This window comes from Talpa europaea (assembly GCF_964194135.1).
Source record: "Talpa europaea genome assembly, chromosome: 5".
NCBI lineage: Eukaryota > Metazoa > Chordata > Mammalia > Eulipotyphla > Talpidae > Talpa > Talpa europaea.
In genome coordinates, this window is record NC_140071.1 from 84,138,886 (window position 1) to 84,165,596 (window position 26,711).

General features: G+C 37.1%; 1 protein-coding gene across 3 annotated transcripts in view; it reads right to left on the minus strand.

Annotated features, from left to right (window-relative positions):
- Positions 1-26,711, minus strand: part of GRID2 (glutamate ionotropic receptor delta type subunit 2) — a gene marked incomplete at its 3' end in the record, with an annotated part of 1,748,121 nt that overhangs the window by 439,244 nt on the left and 1,282,166 nt on the right. For all 3 annotated transcript variants that reach the window (XM_084234293.1, XM_084234294.1, XM_084234292.1), the window contains one exon: positions 8,107-8,304. In XM_084234293.1, the coding sequence (XP_084090419.1) occupies positions 8,107-8,304 (198 nt within the window). The remainder of the gene's footprint in view (positions 1-8,106; positions 8,305-26,711) is intronic.

A 26,711-nucleotide genomic window follows, 5' to 3' on the forward strand; every position in this document is an offset into this window, starting at 1 on the left:
TCCTGCTTTCTTTTTTGGTCCATTTGCTTGTAGGAATGTTTTCCATCCTTTAACTTTGAGCCTATTTTTATCTTTTGTAGCTAAATGTGTTTCCTGGAGACAGCAAAAGGTTGGGTTTTGTTTCTTAATCCAGGCTGCAACTCTGTGTCTTTTTATTGAAGAGTTTAGTCCATTTACATTCAGAGTTATTATTGATATGTTAACATCTGTATTTGCCATTGTGTTTGTCTTTCCTTTGATTTTATTTATTTATTCTTTTAATAACTTTTTTTTTTGGCCTTCTTTCATTGTTATTCGTCCCTCTGAGGTTCTGGCTTTAGGACTCCTTGTAGTATTTTTTGGAGTGGGGGTTTAGTTGCAATGAAATTCCGGAGTTTCTGTTTGTCTGGAAAGGTCCATATTCTTTCTTCAAAGAGGAAGGAGAGCTTTGCGGGATAGAGTATTCTTGGTTGGCATCTGTTTTCTTGGAGTCTGTTGACTATGTCCCTCCACTCTCTCCTTGCCCGTAGTGTTTCTTCGGAGAAGTCTGATGTCAGCCTGATTGGTTTTCCTTTGAATGTTATCTGTTTCTTCCCTCTTGCCAGCTTCATTATTTTTTCCTTGTCCTGGATTCTTGGGAGCTTTACTATTATGTGTCTTGCTGTATTTTTCCTTTCGTCGTGGAAGTTTGGTGTTCTTCTTGCTTCTTGTATATCAATTTTCAGCTCCTTCTTCACATTTGGGAAGTTCTCTTCAATTATCTCTTTGAATATTTTCTCTGTTCCTACATCTCTCTCCTCTCCTTCTGGTATTCCTATAACTCTTATATTTCCTTTCCTCATGGAGTCAGATAGTTCCCGAAGTCTTTCTTCGTTCTTTTTCCTTCGTACTTCTCTTTCCTTTTCTGTTTTGGTTCTTTTTATTTCTATGTCTTCAAGATTACTTATTCGTTCTTCCATTTCATCTATTCTGCTTTCATTGCTTTTCCCAGAATTCTTTAGTTCTTCCATTAATTCTTTGATCTCCTGCATTTCTTTTACTTCCCTCTTTAGGGACTCAATTTCTTTCTTCTGACCATTGTTTTCCCTCTCTAGGGACTCAATTGCATTCTTCTGATCGTTGATTATTTTTCCCTTATCATTGTTTTCCTTTATGACTTCTGTTAGTTTTTTAATCACGGCAATTTTAAATTCTCTTTCTGGAAGGCTCAGAAATTCTTCCAAGTTATTGTCTTTGCAATCTGGGGGCTGGCTTTCTTTTTGTGGTGTGCTTTTTCTCTGGAGAGTTGCTAGGTTGCGTGTGGTTCTTCTCTTCCCTACTGTCTGTTTTCTAATTTGCCGTATGCGTTGGGACACTGTGTAGTTGGGACTGGCCGGCATCTTGGGTGGGCTTCTCTGTTCCCCTCTGGTTCTTCCAGGAGTCATCTGTCAGTTTCAAGCAGTCTTTACTGGAGAAAGGTCCCTGTTCTAAAATGCCAATGTAGGGACACACTCCCCTGTGCGCCTGGTCTGCCCCGGCGGTGGGTTCCTGCTCCCCTCTGGGCTTGGACTGCAGGCCAGAGGGGGTCTGGCGTGGGCGAACTTCCCCCGCTCACCTCTGGCTCCTGAGGAAGCCTTCTGCAGGTAGTCTTTACTGAAGAAATGTCCCTGTTCTAAAATGGTGATGTGGGACACACTCCCTGCGTGTCTGGTCTCAGGCACACTCTTCTGCGCACCTGGTCTGCCCCGGCTGTGGGTGCTCGCTCTCCCTGTGGGCTCAGACTACTTGTTCGGAAGGGGCCCGGTGTGGGCAAACTCCCCAGCTGGCCACTAGCTCCTTCAGGAGCCTCTGCTGGCTTCAAGTCGCTAGGTGGTGCCAGAGATCTCTCCTAGAGCCCTTGGGGAGCTGATTTTCCACCCCGTGGGACAGGGAGCAGAGCGGGGATGGTAGGGTACACCTCAACGGCTTTGGGGTGCTGTGTCTGCCTTGTGCCCCACCGTCGTGGGGAACCCACGCCCCTAATTTCGTGCCCCGGGTCTCAGTTCCAAAGCCCTCAGTTCCAGGACGCGGGCTGTAGCCCAGATCAGTGGGGCGGGAATGGCGCCTTTTGAATCCTGCTCCCCTGCCTGGGCGCCTTGTTCCTGCTCACTCAGGATGGGCCTCCGCCGTCTCCCCCTAATTTCGTGCCCGGGTCTCAGTTCCAAAGCCCTCAGTTCCAGGATGCGGGCTGTAGCCCAGATCAGTGGCGCGGGGATGGCGCCTTTTGAGTCCAGCTCCCTTGCCTGGGCGCCTTGTTCCTGCTCACTCAGGGAGGGCCTCCGCAGTCTTCCCCTATTTTCGTGCCCCGGGTCTCAGTTCCAAAGCCCTCAGTTCCAGGACGCAGGCTGTAGCCCAGATCAGTGGCGCGGGAATGGCGCCTTTTGAATCCAGCTCCCTTGCCTGGGCGCCTTGTTCCTGCTCACTCAGGGAGGGCCTCCGCAGTCTCCCCCTAATTTCGTGCCCCGGGTCTCAGTTCCAAAGCCCTCAGTTCCAGGACGTGGGCTGTAGCCCAGATCAGTGGCGCGGGAATGGCGCCTTTTGAATCCCGCTCCCCTGCCTGGGCGCCTTGTTCCTGCTCACTCAGGGAGGGCCTCCGCCGTCTCCCCCTAATTTCGTGCCCCGGGTCTCAGTTCCAAAGCCCTCAGTTCCAGGACGCGGGCTGTAGCCCAGATCAGTGGCGCGGGAATGGCGCCTTTTGAATCCAGCTCCCTTGCCTGGGCGCCTTGTTCCTGCTCACTCAGGGAGGGCCTCTGCCGTCTCCCCCTAATTTCGTGCCCCGGGTCTCAGTTCCAAAGCCCTCAGTTCCAGGACTCGGGCTGTAGCCCAGATCAGTGGCGCGGGAATGGCGCCTTTTGAATCCCGCTCCCCTGCCTGGGCGCCTTGTTCCTGCTCACTCAGGGAGGGCCTCCGCCGTCTCCCCGCAAGCCTAGGTCACAGGCGCGGGGACCTGGGCAGCTGCGATCCGGTCCGGATCCGCGCCGCTTTCCGCACGCAACCTTACCGGGCGGCCGGGGCTGTGTGCTGGTGCTGGTCTCCTCCTGGGGGGCGTGGCTCTCTTTAATGGCGCCTGGAGCTCACCTCCGCGGCGGATCCTGCAGGGTTCGCCTCTCCCGTTCACGGGGTGTGGTGGCTGCAATAGTTCCTTTCCACTCACAGTCCCACTTGCTGCGTCCGTTTTTCTTGTTGGCCGTTTTGGTTTGTTGTTTCCCTCCTTTCTGCCGGTCGGAGAGTGCCGACTTTGTGGGCGGGGGAGGGGAGCAGGGTTCTGCGCTTCCCTCCCTTCTCGTCCTCTTTTATGGCAACTTTCTTCTTCGGGCAGTTTGCTGGAGTCGTCCGTTTATCTTCCGTGTCCCAGTTCTCACTGGGACCTGCCGCTTTTCCTCCCTATTAACTTTTTTTAATGGGAGATCTTACTCGCAGCGTCTCCTCGCCGCCATGTTGCTCCGCCCCCCCTTTTATTTTTTTATTTTGGCTTCTATTTCTATTTACTTCTATCTAGTACTGCTTATATATATATATATATATATATATATATATATATATATTTAAAGATTTATTTATTTATGTTTACAAGAGCTGGGGTACAGGCCAGAGGTGTTGGGAGTGAGAGGATTCACCAGAGACAGAATGGGGAACAGAATAGGCAGACTGACTGAAATACACTGCTGAGGGGAGCAGTTGGTGAGTCAGGAGAGGTTCTGCTGTACCATGTGGGTAGCTCCCTGGCCATGGATCGAAGTTGTGCTGCAGTGGCTGCGGATAGTTTCATAGGTTGTTTCTTAACTCCTTGCACCACCAGGCGGGCCCAGTGATGCTTGAATTTTGGAAGTTTGTCTTCATTATTAATTTTCTCAAGCTTTTCTTTTTAAAAAATTCTTAAATTTCCTCAATGATCCTGTGGCCTTTCCATAGTGATTCAGTCTCCACATATTAAACAATATCCTTGCTTTTTTTTGTAGTTGATTTCTAGTTCAATAACTTTATAATTAGAAAAGATACTTGACCTGGTTTCAGTCTTTATTTCTTGATATTTGTCTTGTGACCCAGTATGTGGTCAGTCCTGGAGAATGATCCATGTGCACTTGAGATATATCTGAATTTGTTTTATGGGAGTTTCAGTGTCCTGCAAATGTCTCTTAACCCCCTGTGATCTAGTTTATTGTTTAGGACTATTGTGTCCTTGTTTATTTTTTATCTTCTTATTCTGTCCATTGTTGAGAGTGGGGTGTCAAAGTCTTCTTCCACATATGGATTTTCTACAAAGTCTCTTTTCAGAGATTATAGTAATTTTCTATTGTATTTCAGTGCTTTCTCATTTGGATAGTATATTTGATGAGTGTTATGTGTCTCTGGTGTATTTTCTCTTAATCATTATATAGTGTCCATGCCTGCTTGTTGTTATCTTTTTATGTTGGAAGTCTCTTTTATCAAATGTGATTTTCCCTGCCATCCTTTGGTTCTACTTAGAATTGCTTTCCTCTCTTTGCTTTCAGACTGTTTATCCTTGGATTGTAGGGGCATTTTATCAAGGCAGTAGAAGATTGAATTCTATTTCCGAATCCAATTATATACTCTATCTTTTTATTTTTTATCTTTATTTTTTAAAGTTTTATTTATTTATACAAAAACTGGGGTGCAGGCCAGAGGCATGAGTGGAGCAGAGTGCAAGACAGGAGAGGTCTGCCATGCCATGTGGGTAACTCCCTGGCCAGCTGGGAATTGAACCCACACTGCAGAGACTGCAGAAATCTTCATAGCTCTACACTTAACCCACTGCACCACCAGAGAGCCCCATACTCTATCTTTTTATTGGTGAGTTTAGTCCATTGACATTTAGAGTGATTGCTGACATATGAAAGTATATTACTATGTTTTTCCATAGTTTTATGCTCCTATTTAATTTCTTGTTTAGTTTTTTGTTTTCACTCCTCTCTTTGGTTTAGAAACTAAAAACTTTTTAGTATTTCTTGGATGGCAGGTATTCTAGTGTTTACAAACTCCCTAAAATTCTATTTGTGTGAGAAGGCCCTTATTTTTCCTTCAGATCTATAAGAGAGCTTTGCAGGACATATTATTTTTGACTGGTCATTTTTATCTTGGTGTATATTGATTATGTTACTCCATTCTCTTCTTGTGCATAGTGAATCTTCAGAGAAATCTGATGTTAGCTTAATCAGTGTTTCTTTATTTTAAATTATATAATCTGTTTCTCTCTCTCACTAGCTTCTTGTTTCATTGTCCTGGACTCTTATTAAGCATCAAAACATTAAAGATAATAAAAATATATTTTAAGCTGCCACCTCCATGTTAAAAAAATGAATAAATAATTATTAACTGCATCAGAAACAATTTATAACAAAAGACAATCGAGTGATATCTTCCAGGTGATGAATATTTAAAAAGAAAAAAACTGACACATCAGAGTTTTTGAATCACTGAGAATATCATAAAAATGAGGCTGAATGATGATATTTTAAGGTTAATAAAAGGTAAGAATATTTGCCATTTACAGGACTATACTCCAGGATTTTCCAAAGGAAGTTATTCATGTTTATTTATTTTATTTTATTTTTTTAAGATTTATTTATTTATTTTATACAAGCACTGGATACAGTCAGAAGCGCAGGAGGGTGAGAGAATTCACCAGAGCCAGAGCGGGGAGCACAGCAGGCAGAAGGATCGAAGTACACTTCTGAGGGGAATAGCAGGAGGCAGGAGAGGTCTGCGTGCCATGTGGGACCCTCCTCCGGTGGCCAGGGAGCAGCCGGGGATCGAGCCGGTTCTGCAGAGGCTGCAGGTCAGCTTCGCAACCCAGCGCTCAACGACTGCGCCACCAGGGAGGCCCAGTTATTCATGTTTAAATAAATGATACCAGACATGAGCTTAGACATGTAAAAAAAGAATAGAGTCCCAAAAGTATGTATAACTGACTAAACACCAGAACATGCCATTTTTCTCTCTTGATACATTTGAAAGACAATTGTTTATTTATTTATTTGCGTAGTAGAGCTGGAGAATAGGTCAGAGGTGTAGGGTGTGAGAGGATTCACCAGAGACAAAATGGGGAGCAGAAGAGGTGGACTTACTGAAATACACTGCTAGGAGCAGCAGGTGAGACAGAAGAGATCTGCTGTGCCTTAAATGGGTTAGCTCCCTGCTGTGGATAAAACTCAGGATTTAGGTGTGATAGTGCTGAGGCTTAAGCCTGAGACCACCAGGGAGGCCCCTAGCTGAGTGTTCCAATGAAAATCTAGATTTTACTATTGAGTTTGTAAATTGTAAATATCATAAGATTACAAAGAACAGGTGTAGGGTAAGTTATAGTCAGACTTTTGCACTTTTGGCCTCTGAAGCTATCACCTGCAGTCTTGAATGCAGGAGGTGTTTAGAAACCTGGGCTCGGGGCATGTCTGATTTAGACATCTGTCATGGACATGCATGAATGTGCACACCTGAGATTGGAGGCTGATGCTGTAGAGCTGCATCATTAAGAGACAAGAAATGCTGCAGAGGCAGAACAGCTATGAGAGGAGTAACTGCAGAGAGGCAGGACAATGATAAAACACCAGAGAAAATACAGAGAGTAAACATTTGCTGGGCGCTGGGAATCCTGCCCACCTCTTGGCCCTTGGGCCCTCTGCCCACCGTGCACCAGGTTACCTCACTACAATTGGTATAGAAAGATCATTAAATGCCTGAAAAAGCCAATGAGGACTCCAGGACTCTCCCTTAACCATCTCCTGAATTGATACAGAACCTGCCCCATGCCTTGCTGTCATAACAACTGGGTAGCTAGAAATATAATTAAATTGCTGCAAATTTACTACTTTTTAAATGTGAAGTGGTGAAATATTAATCTAGATAGAAAGCGACATGTCAAGAATGGATTTTACAGTCTCTATACTAACCATAGATTGACAAAAACACAAAGAAATATAACTAAAATTCAATAGATGAAGTAAAATAAAAAAAATCAATTTACCCAAATAAAGTCAGGAAAAGTAGAAAATAGTAAATTATAGATCTAACTCTGACTATTCAACAATTCATCAGGGGATATAATTATTTATTTTTTGTAATAAGTAGGACACATTTACTAGAAAAAAAAATAATGGGACAAGAAAGTGCCTGCATAGACACAAGTGGACAGACAGTTGCTTTCAAAAGGGACGGGTTTGTTAAAAGAGTCACCTTCACAGATACAAGCGGGCAGGCTTGGGACTAAATCTTCCAAGACATAGTAATTAAAGAAGTGTATGCACCTAATGAATGAACTTTTAAAAAGTGAGAAAAAAAACTGACAAAATAAGGATACAAAATTAAAAAAAAAAGAAAGTTTAAAAACCTCTCTGAGAGGGGACCTCCTGGTGGTTCGGGGGTTAAACACAGCAATGTCAAGCTATATCATCAGCCACTGCAGCAAGAGTTTGATACCCCGCAACCTAGGGAGCAAACCACATGGTGTACAGACCTCTCCTGTCTCACCTGCTGCTCCCTTCAGCAATATATTTTGGTATATCTGCCTGTTCTGTTCCTCACTCTCTCTGGTGAATCCTCTCACTCCCGACACCTCTGGCTTGCACCCCAGTCCTTATATGCATAAGTAAATAAATATTTGGACAAAATGAAAAAGTAAAAACCTCTCTGAGAATTGAAAGAACAAGAAGAAAAATATAGTGGATATCTACCTTATTTGAATGCCAGTGCTAAATGATCAACTCCTAAGTCATCAGGATTTATTTCACTATTATTTGTAAACAATACTACATTTTTAAAAGAAATCAATGACATGAATTGTGTTTATAAACACATTGTGACTTCATCATTTATCATATATTGACAAATTTTTTGTATAACAGTGTTTAAAATTCAGTTTTATTTTCTCATCAAATTTTTTGTTCACTAAGTTCATAAAATAGTATTGAGACTTTTGTACACAATATCACCACCCAATGCTTTGTCTTTATTTTGTATGAAATTAATTTTCACATATCAATCTATCACTATTGAATAAATTAATGAATCAATTAATAATGAATCAATTAATCAATTAATGAGTGATAAAATTCTTGCCTTAATGAATAAATCAATTAATGAATAAATGCTTACCTTAAAGACTAGTTCACCCACTAAGCCATTCCATGTGCCATCCTCTTGTGGGCTCCCATACTTGTGATCCGGTGCAACATAAATTTCGTAGTTGAAACCCAGGTAGTTCGATAAGGCATCCAAAACATCAATGGAGAATCCCTGGTATTTCTTCGGTTTACCCAAGACATTTTCAGACACCATAACAAAAGGTTCTTCCTATGTGGGAATAAGAGAAATACCTGAGTTCAATCTATATTACTCCCTAGAAACAAATCTTCAAGAACTTTGTTGATAAAGTGTAAAAATGATTTTGCGCTTTGAGAGAATACACTTAGAAATATAACATGCATCACTAATGCAATATACTATTGAACTATATTTATTTGTTTAATTTTTGGCATGTATCATTTAATTACTACCATATATAAATTAGATGACTGATTATAAAACATCAGTGACCACAAGTTCATTTTCCTTGCCACCTCAGAACGAATCTAAACTACATTAATAATAAACACATTTAAGAAACCATACATTTGTTGTATCTGTTCAAAGACATTTACTGTACATATGCCAAAATATGTAAAATATATTTAAGGACATACAATAAATGCAATTTTCAGAAAACATAAAAAAAATCTAAGAACATATACTTTAGCTAAAATTTGTAACATCACATTTAGAAGCTATTTGCTAAATAATCTTGAAACTGGATATAGACACACATTTCATTGTAAAATATACCTTCTCTTACTACTGTTGGAAATTCATTTACTTTTTGGTAAATTGTGTAATTTAGTAAATTCAGCAAATTTCTTTCTGCTTCCACTTTAAAAATCTTTGCATTTGTCCTTTTGTAGGTAAGAAATATGTCATTGTTTTTCAGACACTTGTTAAGAGACATCAATTGGTTTTAAACACTCTGGCAGACTATGGAAATTTAGATAATCTATTCCTTTATTTCCTTACCTTGTTCTGAAGTATTTCAGCAAAAGTAATATTTCCAGATAACCATTCCCAGTGTATACAGTAAATCTAGTCCTGTGGATACGTTAAAATCTATACTGAGTCTAAGCTCGAATATCCAAAGATTTTATATCCTTAGATCATTTTTTCTTAGGGATTCACAAATTAGTTTTTTTTTTGTTTGTTTGTTTTTTAAGATTTATTTATTTGTACAAGAACCAGGGTACAGGCCAGATACCCGGGAGAGTGAGAAGATTCACCAGAGACAGGGTGGGGAACAGAACAGGCAGACTGAAGAAATACACTGCTGAGGGGTGCAGCAGGTGAGACAGGAAAGGTCTGCCACAACATGTGGGACCCTTGTTGGCAGACAGTGATTGAACTGGCGCTGCAGAGGCTGCGGACTGCTTCAGAGCGCTGCACTCAACCACCTGCACCACCAGGGGAGGCCCGCAAATTATTTTTTATTGAGATGTAAAGTAAAAGCTTATTTTTGAGTTTTATTCACGCACTAAATACATTCCTTATAAAAATCACTGCGTTGGAATCTAGAAAACTTAAATAAGGGACCAGGAAAATGAATAATTATAAGAAAGTGAAAATCAAAATCAACAAAAAACTATGAACCAGGACACTCTATGGGGGGTGGGTGGCGGGGAGGGGAGGGATTGGGGTCAAATAAGGGGGTTGCAATTGTATGGGGAATATAAAAATAAAATTTATTTTAAAAAAATCACTGTGTTTATTATAGGAATATTGCCATGGTAACATTCAGTTTTTCCTAAAAATTATCATGGGATATATTTTTTATTGTTTAGTCAAGAGGCATTCATTTTGCTTCAGTAATACTCTTTTCTCATCATAAAAATAAAGTAATTATTTAAGTATCCTACTTTACATCGGCATTTTGTGCAATTCTTTTGTGTACCTCACTACATCTTTCTTGTTGGAAAATACGTTTAATGTCAGAATTATAACTGTCATAGAGCAAACATAGTAGAGAAACAAGAGAGTAGTCTTTATCTTGACAATTGGAATCCTATAGCAGATTCTGACTAACTTTGTTGGGTCCTAGAATGTAAAAAAAAAAAAAAAGAAAGAAAAAGAAATGTCAATTTTTATTTGTTGGTAAGCTTCTGATTTTTTTTCCTGTTATAGTAGTATTTGGTGCTAAAGAATATTGATAGATTGATAGATCAAAGAGATTTTGAAAATGAATGAAAATGTCTAATAACACTGACTTAAAATCTAAACATCAGATAATTGAAATGCAATCATTCAATCTTTTATTCTTATCTCTAAAATACATATTATCTTGATTCCAAGTATTTGAAAACTATAAAATACATAATTAAATTCTAGATAATTAAAATAACTTGATATTTTAAAATTTGATTGTTTGGATTATATAGACCTATCAATAAAGCATTGTGGATATATTATGAAATAGGTCATAAGTTCATTGCAATGAGATCTTATAATAAAAGTAATTCCAAAATAAAGATTATACTCATAGGACATGTAAATAAGATGAGAAAATTCTAGAATTATTTGAGCACTGATTGTCTACATAGCGTTGTAAGTGTTGGTGATGAAGAATATGCATTCATTTTTTTATATGACTCTTATTTTTACATTTCTAATATCTATGCACTGATGGATCAATATAAAGTTTATTCATGAACCACCTGATTTAACAGGTTCCTCTACCAATAAGGTTGGCTATATGTATTCTCTAGCTATCATGATCTGCAATATCTAACAAATCTCTAAAGTGTAGTGGCAATTAAATCATTAGGAACTAATTACAACTCTTTATGGTGATAAACAACTAAGAATATTAATTAGCTGTTTTGCAGAGCTAAATGATCTATGTAGCAAAATGATATCCCAGGGTCTCCCCGGTGGTGCAGTGGTTGAGCGCTGGGTTGCGAAGCTGCCCGCAGCCTCTGTAGCACCTGTTCGATCCCCGGCTGCTCCCCAGAGGAGGGTCCCGCATGGCGCACAGACCTCTCCTGCCACCCGCTGCTCCCCTCAGCAGTGTATTTCGGTCCTTCTGCCTGCTCTGCTCCCCGCTCTGGCTCTGTTGAATTCTCTCACCTTCCCACGCTTCTGACTGTACCCAGTGCTTGTATAAATAAATAAATCTTTAAAAAAAATGATATCCCAATGTATGATTTTATATGAAATACAAGTGGCAATTTTATTTTTATTTACATTTCTTTAAGCAATATTTAATATTCTAACTTGATAAATTATTGATGAACATGCATTTTAGGTTTTTATGTCCTGAATAAACCTTTATTTCATTCTGTCACTTCCCTTTTATATAAATTTTTTAAGTTTTGTGTCTCTAAGATCTATTACAGATTTAGATCATTATTATAAATTCTACCTCAGTTCAGTTGTGTTTTATGAGGACAACCAGTCAATATATTAGTTAGGAAAAGACATAAACAGAAATAAGACTAAAGTTCTGTGATCTATAATAGAAAATATACTTGTTCTTTCTATATGGAAGAGTGAGTTTGGTTTAATCACTTTTATCTATGCACCTATTTCCAAAATGTGCAATAGCTCATCCATTTAACATGCATGGAGAAAATGCTATACAAAATTACTATACTCAGTATGGTGAGAGATGTGGTAAAAGGTCAATGTTTTCAAAATTATGATAATCAAGTTTAGGGAAAAATGTGCTAAAATACACAAATTAAAACAAAAATAGCATACACCATAACTGATAAAAAACATAATATGGGAGAAATACAATGGGAAATATTAAAAAAAAGGAAAATGACATTTTGTTAGTTACTGGTTATGGACTATTTTAGCAGATAAGAAAAAGTAAGAATAAATGTTGCACAACAAGCTATAGAAGAAGAAGTCATTACAATCCATCCAACTTGCACTTTGTATCTTTAGAGCTCTAATTGTTCAACTTATATGTTGTTATAAATTAATATATTAAATTCTAAAACTCAATAATTTGTCTCAAATGTTCAACACAATCTAAAGCGGTATGATACTTATAAAGACTTCAGATGCCTGACAGGAAAAAAAAAAAAAAAAGACCAAAAACAAACAAAAAACAACCATTTTCCTTTCTGGACAAAACTATTTTCATTTCAGTTTTCTCATTGTTTTTCCAGATAATTATCTTCATACAACATCTAAAACAAACATCATGTGAAAGACAACAATCTTTTATATATTAGAACCAGCAGAAATAATATACAACAGAAGTCAATATTTCAAGAACTCAGTAACTGTAATTCTCAGATCCATATTATAAACATATGTTTACTATGTTTAAAGAGATAAAGGACATTTTTATTACCAGTAAATTGGAAACTATAGACAGTTATTACAAATGAAAAAGAACTATGCAGAAGTTTAAGATTAAAAAGACTATAGCCTAAGTCAAGAATGTAATAACTGAGTTTACTATTAGTTTACTAATAGAGAACTAGTGACCTTTTATAGGTAAGAATTGAAAACCAAAGCTAAAAGAATCAACAAATTAGAGAAAACCAAAGCAGGAGTAAAGAGAGGTGAAACAGAGACTGATAATCCAAATATTGTTAGCGGCATGAAGAAATAGACCCATCATTCATTCCTACTGGATGCTTATATTGGTATGATCAGTTTGTAATATATTTTGACATATTTAGTAGAGAATGAAGATATTTTTGAATAAGTCATTTCTGTACCCCTCACTAGTCCCCTGATTTTGAGTGCCACATACATATTTATCTAGTATAAGTATGTGTTTAACCCTGTCATAGCAATTCCATTCCCTGGATATGAACACTAAGGAATATTACATACTAAAAATAGATAGATACCCAAGAATGCATTTGCAAAATCCCAAATCTGGAAATAATCTAAAAACACAAGTGTAAAGAATGTGAAAAAAGACAAATATATTGTGGTATATTGATGCAATTGAATGCTATAAAGTTTAAAATATGAGAAAATGAATAGATATTTAAAATAATAATGTTGAGTGAAAAAATACTCCAGGAAAACAGTTAATTCCAGTTTTTGTAACATTTAAAAATAAGTAAAATTAACTATGCATTTAAGGTAACAACACTATGAAAGATATCAAGGAAGAGGACACTTCTTTGTAGGTGACTCTGGGATGCTGGATGCTACTGTGGTAATGATAATTTTTGTTTGTTTTTGTTCTGTACAATGTTTACCTGGATGATCTGGATGTTACTATACTGATTAATTTATGGTTTATGTTTTGTTTTTTTTTTTTTTTTTGGTATGGGTGTTACATTGCAGTATACACAAAAACAAAGAGTATAGTAAGTGGGACCAGCTAATACAGGACATTGAAGTCATATCAAGTTATCTGCATTTTATTTGGTGGGGAATTAGAACTTTGTAGAGTGGAATAACATCATCAGGAAGTAATTTTGTGAGCATAATGAGGAAGAATTGTGGCAGAAGAGTGGACCAAGGGTCCTTTACAATGCCTTTTTAATATGTATTTTCAAAGTGTATGTGAATGACTTTGAGTCTTCTATTATGGGAACTGGAGGACAAAAATAAAAAAAAAATATAAATTGCTGTCTTTAAAATTCATTTTCCAGCAATTAGTTTCAAATAATATTAACAGAACTGAGTCTAAGCTGGTGGCAACCTATCTCCCTAATACATGCTAACAAATTGCAGATTTCGATTTACTGATGATCTGGATGACAGTCTCTAAGCACAATCCTTAACAACTGAATAAATGAAGCTTTCACAAAATGCCTGTAGTTTATCAGTCTAAGTGCATTAGCATGAAGATTCATAGACCTGTTTGTAGAAAGGAATCTTTCAGTGGTTGATGATTTTCATATTAGCAAGGATTTATTCACCTCACTTGTTGAGCTATTATATAATCACTTCATAATTCTGAACTTGTACTCAGTCACTTAAAAAATCTCCACTAATTGCTTAGTTGATTTACCACACTATTTGCAATTTGGAGATTTTAAGTTAATTCCAATATTTTAATAACTATGGATTATTGTTTGCTAGTGATAGAACTTGAAAAAATCATCTGACATTGTTGATAGGTACAAGCAACAAGCTGTACTGCCAAGGTTTTATTGAGAGCTGCTTGGAGGATTTAATATGCATTACTTCACAGAATGCTAGGATGGCACAAACCAGGAATGAGTCACTGGAAATTTCTTACAATTCTGCTCACACATGCAGTTCAAAGACATTAAAGAGAGAATAAGACTATTTCTTAATAGCCTATTTAAAGTTCCCCTACCCCACCCCCAGAAAACATGCTTCTGGCTGAAGCAAACTAGAGTTATTTTATACAGTGTGTATTTCTATTTTGCTTAGGGATGACATATACCACTTTGATATATGAAGAATTAATGACCACTATTCTCCTTGGAAAAAACTCATTATTTCTCATAGACCACATGTGAATATAAGAAACTTCTATAAGTTAAAAAGACAAAATTTAAAGAATTTGCTTCTAAAAAGATGCCAAGATATTGGATAGGAAAGCAAGCATGAGGGGCATCAGGACAGTAATAAACAATCTAAGAGTTGTAAAGGAAAAGGATATCTGAGTTGGATGGAGAGAAGAAATAGAGGTCATACGGATAACCAATGAAACATTTGAGCTTTTGTATTATGAATTTCATGGAGAGGCTAATGTTTAGAAAACATTTTGTTTAAACTGGTCTTTTAAATCATTGCTTACATGTATTTTATCGGATAAAGAGAAATAAAAATACTCATTCTAGTCTCTTGAAATCTTATCTTACATATCATTTCTGATTCTAATTTTGTAAGTATCTATCTATCTATCTATCTATCTATCTATCTATCTATCTATCTATCTATTTATTTTTATTTTATACAAGCACTGGTTACAGTCAGAAGCACGGGAGGGTGAGAGAATTCACCAGAACCAGAGCAGGGAGCAGATCAGGCAGAAGGACCGAAGTACACTGCTGAGGGGAGCAGCAGGCTGCAGGAGAGGTCTGCGTGCCATGTGGGACCCTCCTCTGGTGGCCAGGGAGCAGCCGGGGATCAAACCGGCGCTGCAGAGGCTGCAGGCAGCTTCGCAACCCAGCGCTCAACTGCTGCGCCACCGGGGAGGCCCTTTTAAGTATTTAAATAAAAAAATCTTTAAATTGGACATAAAGTTCAAAGTATTGACAGAGAAGGTTATTCATTTTAAAATTTTAGATATTTTTAAATCATGACATGGCCACATTTTTGTGACTTAAAGGCTAAATGCAAAGTGTCAAAAAAAGAAGTTTATTTTCTTTCTTTTCTTGTGAGCAATGCTAATTTTCATTTGGATTTTTTTTTCATTTTTTTATTTCATGTATTTTTACATCATTTTTAATTTTTGCACAATGTATGCATTTTCATCTTGGTTATAGTCCCCATACAATTCCCATCCCCCTTGTTTTCATGAGAATTTAAAAGAAATAAAGGATGCTCTAACTGCTTATTACTAAAAATAATAAGCAGTCTATAAAATCCTGAGTGTATCCATTCTCACTCACTTTTTTCCCCTGGCATACATTTGAAAATATATCTTAGGAGACAAAATTTTTATAGACAATATGATTACCATGTACAGAATTAGAAATAACAACATGAATTGTTTTGACTTGGAATTTCATCCTGTTTTTGATTATGAGGGCTGAAAATATTTTTTATTTGTTCATTTGACCAAGTGTCCATTATTTTGCTAAATTTAACATCTAATCACATCTCACAAGTGAATACTCACATGCAAGAGTCAATTTTTCTCCATGAATATTGTTAAAAGTTTACTAGGGACAGATTACTTTAGGTTTTTTTAGATGTATTTATTTATACCTTGAAGAACTGGAGCGTAGGCCAGAGGTGCAGGGGGGTGAGAGGATTCACCAGAGACAGAGTGGGAAGAAGAACAGGTGGATTTACTGAAACACAGCAAGTGAAAGAGGAGAGGTCTGCTGCACCAGATGTGGGTTATCTCCCTGAGACTTAATCCTTAGGCCACCATGGAGGCTCCCAAATATTGTATTTTTAAAAGAAGAAAAATATTTTTGAGTTTGGAACTGGTTTGATTTCCATTTGCTTTGTAGAAAATGAAAAACAGCATTTATAATAAATATTACTTTAATTTTCATTTAAAAAAATTCAATGAATGAGTAATAAAGATACTAAGATTTTGGTCAGAATACCTAGATATCCTGATAGAAGGATTACTTACAGACCAGGTTGGCATAGCTGAAAAACCTGGTACCTTCTATCCCAGGCTAAACTATTTAAAACCTGGTACCTTCTATCCCATGCTAAACTACTTAAAACACTTGCCACCAACTATAAATTCATGCCAGTCAGAAAATTCAATTCCCTGAGTCTACTGGATATGACTTTTTGATGCCTATTGCCCAGGCATGCTTTTAAACCTACCACACCTCTTCGGTGCCAATCCTCCAACAAACACAGAAACAACGGTTGGATATTTATCCTTACTAAACATAGTGCAAATGAGAAGATGGTACCTCACTATTACCTGGGACCAAATCCAGCCAAGTGTAACAGAAGAGACAAGGGAGAAATTTAACTCTAAGCAACACAAATGATGAGTGGGAGAAAAGCTAGCCATTGTGGCCAGAACTGTGGTTCATACCTGTGCCTGAGGAGGGTAAAACAGATAGCTGTACATCTAACCATGGGAGAAATCAGTCAAAGTCCAAGAGTGAACCAGGTGGACAGGGCACTCCATGAGGAAGACAGAACTCAGGAAGGTGCAACTCTCCAGAACTTTTTTCCCCTGGAATAAGTGGATATGGGGACTTAGCCCAAACATTGAAACCATGTTGGAGCATGCCAGGCTGCCTTGAAATGCCAGTCCACACACTGCAGAGACACAGCCTTCTAAAGAAGGCTAACAGTTGCATGAAGAGAATGAGATTTGCTCACGCACACCACATAAACCAGCAGTGGACTCCTCTAGAACCACCCACCACTCACTGAAGACGTAGCTATAGATTAGTTCTCCCTGACATACAGGAGAAATTGGGAAATGGGAAGCTCTGCACCCTTAATTTCAGAAAGAAATCAGAGGGAGATTAAAAAAAAAAAACAGTAAATGGCCACCCAGTCCTCAGGGGAATACTGTCACACACAGAGAGGACAAAATAAAAACCCAAACACATGAAAATGATTTCTTCCTGTCAGATACAGAGTTCAAAATTGCCATGATAAAGAAATTCAAAGTAATGGAAGAAAACACAGAAAAGCTGGCCAAAGACATACAGGAAAACTCAGAAAATCAAATCAAAGTCCAGAAAAAATAAAATGAATGCTCAGAAGGTATTTTATTATTTCTGCTCTTGGATCCACATAATTAATCCATTTTGAATTAATATGTATTTCATATCTTCTAAGTTTCTGTCATTGAATATATAATACTCATTTTAACACTTGTTGGGTCAATGAGTCTGAAGCATCAAGGGTGGGTCAAGATTGGAAATAAAAAAAATGTATAATTTTCAAGAAACTAAGTGAATTCATTCAGGGTAAATTATAAAAATCATTCAGGGTAAATTATGAAATTCTTGGAAGCAGAGACTCCAATGAAGGATGCAGAATTAATGAAGATCCCAGAAGAGAATTAAAGGGAGAACTTCCACCCTTTTAAGCATCCAGGAGAATCCCAGAGGATTAAAGAAAGAACAGGATTCCAAGGAGTAAGTTGTCATTGGATTTCAGTGCTGTTGAGAAGGGTTGGGAGATTGTTACAGGGTACAGAGTTATGACTTGGTCCAGGCAAGCAGGAGACTGGTATAGAGGGTACTCAGGACGGTACCCCATGTCTGTCTGCACCAACAATTTGGGTGCTTAGCATGACAATTCCTGACATATCAGGTAAACTGGACAACCTGAATGGAAGGGCTGCTGAAAAGGAGGAAGGAGCTGTAAGAAATTGGACCAGTCTCCTCATATGTGTGTGTGTGTGTGTTTCAGATATCATAAGCATAGTACTCTTTTCCATTGACACCTATAGAATAGATGGTATTTTTTTTTTATGTGCACTGGCTTTGGTGGAGGCACATCTTGGTGAGGGAGGTGGGCACATTTCCTGGAGGCTTGAGTGGATAAGTGCAATTCCGGTGGGTTCAATCTGTAAATCTGAGTTGACCTCAGCAATACCAAAGTAATAGTTAGCACTCTTTTTCCTTTCTTCCTTTCCTCCCTTCCTCCCTCCTAAAACCCCCTATAAAACACTTTTTATTTCTTTGTTTTTGGGTCTTTTCTCTTTTTCTTAAGCTTGTGAATTCAAATAGTTGTGGATTCAAATGTTTGTGGAGACTTGACCCACATAAGAACAAAGGACAATAACCAAAACAAAGAGAAACCCCACCAACTGGGAGAAAATTTTTGCACACAACACTAATGATAAAGGACTGATCACAAAAATCTACAAAGAGCTGATGAGATTCAACAAAAACAAAGAAAATCATCCAGTCAAAAAATGGGCAGAAGAGCTAAAAAGAAACTTCTCCAAAGTGAAAATGCAAATGGCCAACAGGCATATGAAAAAATGTTCAACATAATTTGTAATTAGGGAAATGCAAATCAAAACTACAATGAGATACCATCTTACACCAGTGAGAATGGCACATATTAAAAAATACTAGCAACAACAAATGTTGGCGAGGTTGTGGAGAAAAAGGAACTCTCCTGCACTGCTGGTGGGAGTGCAAACTGGTCCAACCACTATGGAGAGCTGTGTGGAGATTTCTGGACCTACTAAACATAGAGCTTCCATATGATCCAGCAATTCCACTCCTAGGTATTTACCCAAAGGACACAGAAACAGTAATTCCAAAGGGCACCTGCATGCCTATGTTTATAGCAGCACTATTTACAATGGCTAAGCTATGGAAACAACCCAAATGCCCAAAAATAGATGACTGGATCAAGAACTTGTGGCACATATACTCAGTGGAATATTACTCAGCAATCAAAAAAGATAAACACATGCAGTTTGCAGCAACGTGGTTGGAGCTAGAAGGGATCATGCTCAGCGAAATAAGTCAGAAAGGAAAGAAAAATACCAGATGGTTTCACTCATAGTAGGAATTTAGAAAACTTAAATAAGAGACCAGGAAAAAGACTAATCGATACAAAGTAAAAATCAAAATCACCAAGCAACTGTAAACCAGAGACACACTACGGGGGGGTGTGGCAGGGAGAGGAAGGACTAAAGTCAAAATAAGGGGGGTGCAATTGTATGGGGAATATAACCAAAAAAAAAATGCATGCATTGTGCAGAGATGAAAAATGATGTAAGAATTATATAAAATAAAATATTTTTTAAAAAAGAACAAAGGACAAGACCCCCCAAACAGAGGGAATGTGACAATTTTAATTGCCCAAAATTGTCCATTTCATTTGTCAAGTATGAAATCATAAAATAATAAAGAACTTCTGAAAAGCAGTTTCCTAGGAGAAATCAAAGTAGAAGCCAATTTTTAATTAATATTTTTATTTTGAGAATAAAATATATAAAAATAAAGTGGACACAATTTAACAAGTCTGAGTCAATTGCATGAGAAAGAAATAGTGGAATAAAGGCCAGGCTCAAAGAATGTGTTTTACCTAGAGCATATTTTTTGGTTAAGGAAGGAAGAGAACCAAAAATAACAGAAACAACAATAAATAACTTACATTGTGCATATCCCCTATTCTGATCATTTTATAATCATCAGCTCATTTAGATTTTGGAATATCATAACATTGTTATTGTCATTTTGCAAATTAGAGCACTAAGACTTGGGGGTGAATAAAGTGCCTGAGTTTATAAGATAGTAAGAAAGAATAAAATTATAATCCACTATTGTCTAGTGTTAAAACACATATTCTTAACTGTTCACTTAGACCACTTTCATAAGCATATGGCTATCTATCTATTTGTGTGGGTACAGAAACTGCATGTTAGGGCCTCCCCAGTGGCGCAGCGGTTGGGCGCTGGGTTGCGAAGCTGCCTGCAGCCTTTGCAGTGTCGATTAGATCCCCGGCTGCTCCTGGCCACCGGAGGAGGGTCCCACATGGCGCGCAGACCTCTCCTGCCGCCCGCTGCTCCCCTCAGCAGTGTACCTCGGTCCTTCTGCCTGCTCTGCTCCCCGCTCTGGCTCTGGTGAATTCTCTCACCCTCCTGCGCTTCTGACTGTACCCAGTGCATGTATAAACGAAACAAACAAACAAACAAATAAATACATAAATAAAAAGCATGCCTCTATAAAAAAAAATTAAAAAAAAAAAGAAACTGCATGGTAGATAAAAGAGAAAGAATTTGAGCCACAATGTTCTTTTAAATTATTATTTTATTATATATATATTTATTTTTCATTTTTGTTCTAAGTATGCATTTTAATCTTGGTTATAGCCAGTCTCTGTGAAATTCCCATCACCCATTCACCTGTAAACTATCACCATAGTCCCTTGTAATATTCCCACCCCTGTTTTGATCCTACTCCCTTCTCCCGACCCCCCCCCCCAGAATGTCTCTGGTTTATAGTCGCCTATTGATTTTGATTTTGACTTTATTATAGTTACTTTTTTTTTTTAACACAGGAGGTATGAAAAACATTTCTCTGTCTCTGTCTCTATCTCTCTTTCTCTACCACCCCTCAAATTCATTTTGATATCTAAAGTAGAGATAATTATACTTTCTTCTTCCAAGGCATGGTTCAACTTTTAGTTACCTTATTTATGGTGTTATAAATAATGATTATTTTAAAGTGAAACTATTTCAAATTTTATTCAAATTTCCTTCTCTGACTAAATCAGAGCCTCTGGAAAATGCTGTTGTCATAACCTTCTTCTGGGGATTTCCTGTGAATTCTACAAAGGAATCAAACTTCACATTATCATAACAAAATATTATAAAATCTTCCATACTTTTCTATTTAAGTCTAAACTTGTCCACTTTTTGCCAAGTTGGTATTCAGCACTATACTCATTACTGAATGCTTTCTATACATCCATTAATCTATCTATGTTTACTTAATCTACATACCTTCAAGCACAACCTGGAAGGAAAAGCTTTCCTCCCCAAAGTATTAAGTCTTCCTCCTGGACAAAGATAAAGGAAATGTGGAGAGAATAAGGTACATACTAATTTTGCTCATGTTTCCATATTCCCTTTGTAGAAATGGTATTCCCTGTCACTGCTGCTGCCCCTGCCTGATCTAAAAATTTAAGAATAAGGTGATAGGTCTCCTATATCTAGTGAACTGAATGCTTTCTGATACTTTCAAATGATAATTGGTTACTAATTCCCCAGTAGGCTCCAGACCATTCAACTTCAGTACTTCATTTTCTTGAGTGCTTTATTGACAAAGGCCTTAGAGATTGCATTTAGCTCAGAACAACACAGCAGCTTGTTACTTTTAATTGAGCTACAGAATATATTATGCTACATAACAATCAATGGACAAAATCATCTGAACCTTCCAATTTCCCATTTCAAAATTCATGCTACTAGCAACAGTTAAAGAGAACAATTGCAAAACCCTTCATAGCTACAAAAAGAAAAGTATCTTTAAAAGATGTATTTCACTTTGTCATGTAGCTTCTATCACCCAAACAATCTGATATTCCTTGCTGAAAGATTTTAAACATGCAGGAAGCACAAATTCAGTTTCAAGTATGATGACCTTTTTGTTTCCAAGTTAGAATCATTAGTAGTTTAAAATGGAAAAGCTGTGAAATTCAACCTGTTTGTATTTCACTTGATCATTAAAAATCTCAAAGGATGTATACTGAAGAATCATGTATTTGTCTTCTTTTCCTTAATCAACATTTCCATTTCTGAGATCTTCATGCAGTATGGTGGTTCTCGCCTGGAATGCCTCCTACCTTACCAGGGGGAGCTGGATTTTAATAGCACTTCATGTTCTAGAAGCTGGCAGATGAGTAAATTATTCCTACATTGGAGGTTTTTTGGATGTACTCTCCACATTCCAAACTACTGGAAGGTACCCGCTAGTGCAATGGAAGTGATTTAATAAATGTTACCATATCAGTCAAACACTGTTTCTGTGATTTTGAAAGAATCCAAATCACATTTGAGGTTTAGCTTTCTTATTGATAAAGCTGCCCTGTAAAACTCTATGGCTCTTTGATAGGGACCATGGCTCTTTGATACAAGACTATGTTAGAAGTTGTTTTTATTTGTAAACCAAAATCTCTTTGTTATGTTTTAATTACATTTTAATTTTACATTTGAAATCTAATTATGTTTAATTCAAAACATTGTTTCCCCTACTAATGAGAAGATTTCTAAAGATTTAAACAAATACATTTAAACAAATTTAATTGACTTTTTTTACATCTGTTTACCTAATGCTAATTTATGTCAATTGTGAAAGAACAACTTCATCAATATGCTACTGAAGTTTAGTAGTGTTAAATGAATATGCATCTCTCTAGTGAAAAACTGGACCTTTTGAAAGGTTAGGGTAACACTAAAAGACTGATACAGCAAACTATAAACAATTATTTTATATCTGGGCCTCCCTGCTGGTACAAGGGGTTAAGTCTCAACATTATGAAGTTATCAGCAGCCACTGCAGCATGAATTTGGATCCCTGGCCAGGGAGCTAACCTACATGGCACAGAAGACCTATCTTGTCTCACCAGCTGCTTCCTCAGCAGTGTATTTCAGTCAATCCATCTGTTCTGCTCCCCACTCTGTCTCTGGTGACTCATTTCACACAAACCCTGCACCTCTGGCCTACACCCCAGCTCTTGTATGCTATGCACAAATAAATAAAATAAATCTTAAAAAAAGTTTATCTTATTTTTATACCTATTTAAGTTTGCTCACCCCATTATTTACTAAATAGCACATAACTCAAAGGAAGATATACACTTTCCATATATTGCTTTGGTTTTGGTATAGTACAACTCTCTCTTTCCCAACTAAACCTTTTTCAAAAGTCATTATATTATGTGAACTCTGGAAATTGACCTGCTTCACATAAATATATGCCACATTTTGTGAAATATTTCTGTGGATATGTATGATCTAGACGTAGTCAAGATGCAAAAGGAAACATGCAAATTTCTGAAAGTATTTTCCAAATGCCCCCATGTGTTTCAGAACATGTATCCAAAACTATCCATGTTAGCCTTCCCAAATTTCATCTCTAATGTCTCACCTTTGTTTTACTGACCATCTCTATTTTGGACCTATATGCCTATACCTTGAGTATGGAAAGTGTCAGCAACTATGAATCAGAGATAATTATTGCAATCATTTTATTGTTTCCAACCTCAGGAATCAAAGATGTTAGTTAACTGTCCAATGTCTAAAAGTTTTCTTTACATACTTTTCTCAGTGTTTGAGTTGTTTATACATGGAATTTAGTTTAGTCCTAGATAATAACTCATGGCTGAAAATGAGTCAGAACGATTCAGTGCTTAATTTCACTACAAATGTAACTTGAAGAAGTTATTATTTAACCCTATGTCTCAGCCATATCAACAAAATTAAATAATATTCTTGAAAGCTCCATGTATATCAAAGATAGAAAATACTAATAAGATTTACTAGTAAGTATGCCCAATATTTTAGCAGGTAACATTACCTGTATGTTTTTATGGTTATTAATTCATTAGTAAAATTTTTTATACTCATGAAGAAAAAATTTTCTTCATGAAGAAAGCTTCTCATGAAGAAAAATTTTCATGAGAAGCACTTCTTCAACTTTTATATTCACATTAATGTTTGCTGCTGAGAATTATTTATAGTTTGTGTTGATTTAAAACACACATCTGACTCAATTAAGCATGACTCTCCTTTAAATCTCCTATGTGCAGTCAGTGTTAGACTTTGATGCCCAAGGGGTATTTAAGTTTTTCTCCAAGACATGGGACTCTGAGCCAGAAGTGAGTGGATGCAAATTGGTGCATGTTTCAATCTGGGTTGGAAGATATCAACTATAGAGTCTCACCCAGTGACCTAAGGTGTGGGTGATGTAGGAGAGTGAAAGAGTGTGGAAGTATGAACTCTTCGCTAAAGAAAGGTAGAGGAGCAGGGTTGATCTGTACAAGCCCTGTTCCCATAGGGAGAACAGAGATTGTACTCTGAATTTCACTCCCCAATTTTCATTCTTCAGGATTGGTACTGACATTAAAGGTACAATGAAGCACACTGACAGCAGAGTCTCAGATCTTGAACTCCAGAGAGGAAAAATATTGGTGATTCCATAAACATAACCAACTTATTTCCTTACCCCCAGTGCATTGCAACAGTGGCTAGAAACTTACAAGACTAATAATAGTAAGTTTCCCCAACTTGCTGACTTAGCAACAGTAAAGACAAGCCTACGAAAGTTAGGCAATTCACAAAATAATCAAATCGAAATTAAGTAAAACAGCAGGTGCCATCTGCAGGGAGAATAAAAGTTGTTCAACTCTAAGTTACTGCTACAAACATATTTAACCAGGAAAACAGACAGATGAACATATGGTAGTTGTGACCTCCAGGTAATATGACCTTCCCAAGAAAGAAAAACTCTCCAGACTCCAACCACAAATATAACAAAGTTTATATTTCCCTATCATAGATAGGCATTTAAAGCTATAATAAAATTATCCAAAAGATAGAAGAAAATGCAAAAAGGCAAGTGAAAGTGCTATAAGAGAACTCAGAAAAGATAATCAAAGAGATAGAGACACAACAAAATTCAGATAAACAAGTGATATGCTATCAAATATATGATAAAATCAATGACAAAAGTAGTAACATATAATTGATCCAAGTAGAAAAGAGAAAAAAAAATATGTAAAAAAAAAAGAAAGAAACATTTTGGGAACTACCCCACTCCACTAGGAAATGTAACATGGGATAATGGCATCCTAAAAAGGGTGAGATACACCCTTTGAGAGAACAGTGCACTTTGTTCAACTAAAAGAAAGGAAATCTTCCCAATCCTGGGGGATTAAACATGTAAACCCATGAACTAAAAGAACACCTTGCTAATCTAAATACAATGAGACTTCACTAAGTGTTTGCTTCGGCAGCACATATACAATGAGACTTCACTAAGACACCAAGACACATAATAGTGAATCTACCAAGAGTTCAAGCGGAAAAAATAATATTAAGTGTGGTTAGAAAAAATGAATGGGTAATTTATACAGGTAATCTCATAAGGCTGTCATCGGATTTTTCAGCAGAAATGTTACATGCTATTAGAGAATAAAATAACCAGATTCAAAATACTCAAAGTGAAAATATGCCAGCAAAGAATACTACTTCCTATAAGATGCTCATGTATGGGGGAGAAATAAAGACCTTCCCAGGCAAACAAATTTCAAGGAGTTGACCAACACTAGACCTTCCCTAGAAGATGTATATAATGGGATTCTATATAAATCAAAGAGAAGAAAGTCTTCAATAAATTGAGCAAGTAAAGAGATAAAACCAGAAATGACAAAATAGCCATAACAAATCTACATATCACAATAATAAACTTAAATGTAAATAGATTAAACTAACCAATCAAAAGACATGGGCTGACTGGATATATCAGAAAATGAAATATGACATTCTGCTATCTCCAAGAGAATCATCTGAGCTTCAAAGATAATTGTGTGTTCAACAAAAGCACTCCTCACATAAACTACATGACACACAGTCAAATGTCAATAAAACTACAAATATCAAAATCATACCAGATTCTCCTTTAAACCATAATGACATGAAGTTAGAAATAAACTATTAAAAAAAACAAGAAAATTATAAATACATGGATATAAACAATATGCTGTCCAATAGCTACTAGGTAAAGGAGGAAATCAAGACAGAATTAAAAAAAAAAAAAATTTGAGGCGAATGAATGGGCCTCCCCAGTGGTGCAGCAGGTTGAGTGCAGTGCTGTGAAGCTGTCTGCAGTCTCTGCAGCATGAGTTCTATCCCCGGCTGGCCAGGGAGCAACTCACATTGCACAGCAGACCTCTCCTGCTTCACCCGCTGCTCCCCTCAGCAGTGTCTTTGGTCTGTTTGCCTGTTCTGCTCCCTGCTCTGTCTCTAGTGAATTCTCTCACCCTCCCACGCCTCTGACTGTACCCCAGTACTTGTATAAATAAATAAATCTTTTTTAAAAAATGAGGCTAATGAAAATGATTATATGGGCTACCAGAATACATAAGATACAGCAAAAATGGTTTTCAGAGGGAAGATAATAACAATGCAAGTCCACATTCAGAAGCCAGGCAAATTTCAAATAAGCAACCTAATACTCCACCAACTTGAAAGATAGGAAGAAACAAGCCCTATAGTTAGTAGAAAAAGGAAATAATAAAATAATAAAAAATAAGACTAGAAATAAATGAAATAGACATAAAGAAAACTGCACAAAATACCATTGAAAATACTTGCTGATCAAGAAGACAAATAGAACAGACAAATAGTTAGCTAGGCTAACAAAGAAAATAAGGGAGACATCATTAATAAACAGAATCAGAAATGAAAGAGGAGAAATTAGCACAGATGGCATAAAAATACAAAAGTTATTGGTAACAACTACATACAAAAATATTCAATAATATTCAATAATATTTTTAAAGAAATGGACAAACTTCTAAGTCAATATAGTTTA